We start from the raw sequence: 3,113 nt of genomic DNA, 5'->3' as shown, positions 1-3,113 counted from the left end.
TTGTCAGGTCACCAGGACACAGACGGCGCCAGGGTTGTCAGGTCACCAGGACACAGACGACACCAGGGTTGTCAGGTCTCCAGGACACAGACGACACCAGGGTTGTCAGGTCACCAGGACACAGAAGGCGCCAGGGTTGTCAGGTCACCAGGACACAGACGACACCAGGGTTGTCAGGTCACCAGGACACAGACGACGCTAGGGTTGTCAGGTCACCAGGACACAGACGACACCAGGGTTGTCAGGTCACCAGGACACAGACGACACCAGGGTTGTCAGGTCACCAGGACACAGACGACACCAGGGTTGTCAGGTCACCAGGACACAGACGACACCAGGGTTGTCAGGTCACCAGGACACAGACGACCTCAGGGTTGTCAGGTCACCAGGACACAGACGACCTCAGGGTTGTCAGGTCACCAGGACACAGATGACACCAGGGTTGTCAGGTCACCAGGCCACAGACGACGCCAGGGTTGTCAGGTCACCAGGACACAGACGACACCAGGGTTGTCAGGTCACCAGGACACAGACGACGCTAGGGTTGTTAGGTCACCAGGACACAGACGACACCAGGGTTGTCAGGTCACCAGGACACAGACGACGCTAGGGTTGTCAGGTCACCAGGACACAGACGACACCAGGGTTGTCAGGACACCAGGACACAGACGACCTCAGGGTTGTCAGGTCACCAGGACACAGACGACGCCAGGGTTGTCAAGTCACCAGGACACAGACGACACCAGGGTTATCAAGTCACCAGGACACAGACGACACCAGGGTTGTCAAGTCACCAACAGTGTTCAACAGTGCTGATGACTTACGTTACCTTCTCATCCTGACGCTGATTTTCTACACATTATTTACAATTCTCATAACAAATATCATAAAAATAAATTCACAGATGGTGCATATTTTAGAGTATTTTTGCATACATTTTTGTTTTTTATTTATATATACAAGAGTTGTTACATTCATGTACAGCCACTAGCACGCGTAGCGTTTCGGGCAAGGCCTTAATCCTAATTTTTCCCCGGAATACGACCCGCTAATTCGTTTAAGAACCAGGTACACATTCACTGCTCGGTGAAGAGAGGCTAGAGTTATGAATTGGCGCCCAGTCAATCCCCCACGGCCAGGATACGAACCCCTTCCAAATAGATTGCAAAGTGCCGGGCTAGTGTTTTACCACTGCGCCACACCGACTGTTACATTATAATATTTTTATCAATATGCAATCCTTTTATTTATCAGTAAGTCTTGTGTTGCACGTAGTTCAGCATCATGTTTTAAGGACCTACTTCCATCCTGCAATGTAAACATTGTCTTGCAACAACAGGAAATATGCAAATAAGATGTCTTCGTCTCTTCGTCTTAACAGTCATTGCAGTCTTGGTGATTGCTCCCGCTGCAGGAGAGGTATGTGGGTTCTTACGTGGATTACTGTTCCCACATCTGGGAAGATGCGTCCCAATCCTCTTAGCCCTCCTCGATAAAATCCAATCTAAAACGATACGCTCTACCAACGGTCCGCCACACAATTCTGTACAGTCCCCCCTACCACCCCACACCACTTACGGCTTCTTCTCCACTTCTCACCCACTCTCCTCCATCTACTCTCCCTCCCTATCATCTCCTCCTTCCCTCTTCCCTACCACCACCCACATTCCCTACATTATCTTACCTGTCTATATATTTCTTGTTTTCAGTTCCCTGGATCAATTGAGTTTGGAGAAGGAGCAGCGACATAGCGCTGGAGGTATTTTCTGCGTCGTTGCAAGCTTGCAACACCTTGGACAGTTACATCAGCTACAGCCGGATACATTCCATTACACCATAACCCACCATCCTCTTCCTCGCGATCACTCTCCACATGGGTTCATATTTTTGTCCACGATAATCTTGTGATTTTTCCTAGACGCATCTACGGGTCAATGAGGCGAAGAGCAGCAAGGGACTGAGACTGTTCCGCCCACATATTAACACTGCTCTCATTACCAAGCTAAAGGCTTTCCTCACATCTCCTTAATTACTAATTTTAAATTATACCAGAAATTTAACAGAAATAATAGGTAGAGCTGTAGAGTTATTTTTAATAGGAGAATCAGTACGAGAGCGCTAGACATAGTAGCTGTCATAGTCGTGTGAATAGTAGCTGTCATAGTCGTGTGAATAGTAGCAGTCATAGTCGTGTGAATAGTAGCAGTCATAGTCGTGTGAATAGTAGCAGTCATAGTCGTGTGAATAGTAGCAGTCATAGTCGTGTGAATAGTAGCAGTCATAGTCGTGTGAATAGTAGCAGTCATAGTCGTGTGAATAGTAGCAGTCATAGTCGTGTGAATAGTAGCAGTCATAGTCGTGTGAATAGTAGCAGTCATAGTCGTGTGAATAGTAGCAGTCATAGTCGTGTGAATAGTAGCAGTCATAGTCGTGTGAATAGTAGCAGTCATAGTCGTGTGAATAGTAGCAGTCATAGTCGTGTGAATAGTAGCAGTCATAGTCGTGTGAATAGTAGCAGTCATAGTCGTGTGAATAGTAGCAGTCATAGTCGTGTGAATAGTAGCAGTCATAGTCGTGTGAATAGTAGCAGTTATGGTCTTGTAAGTAGAAGTAGAATAATAGCATCAGTAGTATTGTTGCATCAGTAGTATTGTTGCATCAGTTGTATTGTTGCATCAGTTGTATTGTTGCATCAGTTGTATTGTTGCATCAGTAGTATTGTTGCATCAGTTGTATTGTTGCATCAGTTGTATTGTTGCATCAGTTGTATTGTTGCATCAGTTGTATTGTTGCATCAGTTGTATTGTTGCATCAGTTGTATTGTTGCATCAGTAGTATTGTTGCATCAGTTGTATTGTTGCATCAGTTGTATTGTTGCATCAGTTGTATTGTTGCATCAGTTGTATTGTTGCATCAGTAGTATTGTTGCATCAGTTGTATTGTTGCATCAGTTGTATTGTTGCATCAGTTGTATTGTTGCATCAGTTGTATTGTTGCATCAGTTGTATTGTTGCATCAGTTGTATTGTTGCATCAGTAGTATTGTTGCATCAGTTGTATTGTTGCATCAGTTGTATTGTTGCATCAGTTGTATTGTTGCATCAGTTGTATTGT

General features: G+C 45.4%; 1 protein-coding gene across 1 annotated transcript; it reads right to left on the bottom strand.

Annotated features, from left to right (window-relative positions):
• Positions 1 to 2,118: 2,118 nt before the first annotated feature.
• LOC138365610 (uncharacterized) lies at positions 2,119 to 2,625 on the bottom strand. Its single transcript, XM_069326087.1, has one exon. It carries the CDS (start codon positions 2,623 to 2,625, stop codon positions 2,119 to 2,121), a length of 507 nt encoding a protein of 168 aa, XP_069182188.1.
• Positions 2,626 to 3,113: the final 488 nt, after the last annotated feature.

Source organism: Procambarus clarkii, chromosome 17 (genome assembly GCF_040958095.1).
Source record: "Procambarus clarkii isolate CNS0578487 chromosome 17, FALCON_Pclarkii_2.0, whole genome shotgun sequence".
Taxonomy (NCBI): domain Eukaryota; kingdom Metazoa; phylum Arthropoda; class Malacostraca; order Decapoda; family Cambaridae; genus Procambarus; species Procambarus clarkii.
Note: the sequence above shows the minus strand (reverse complement) of the source record. Positions and strands in the feature narration are given on the sequence as shown.

Excerpts from the sequence above, each read along its gene's own strand:
- LOC138365610 (XM_069326087.1), bottom strand. The coding sequence starts at position 2,625 with ATGCTATTATTCTACTTCTACTTACAAGACCATAACTGCTACTATTCA.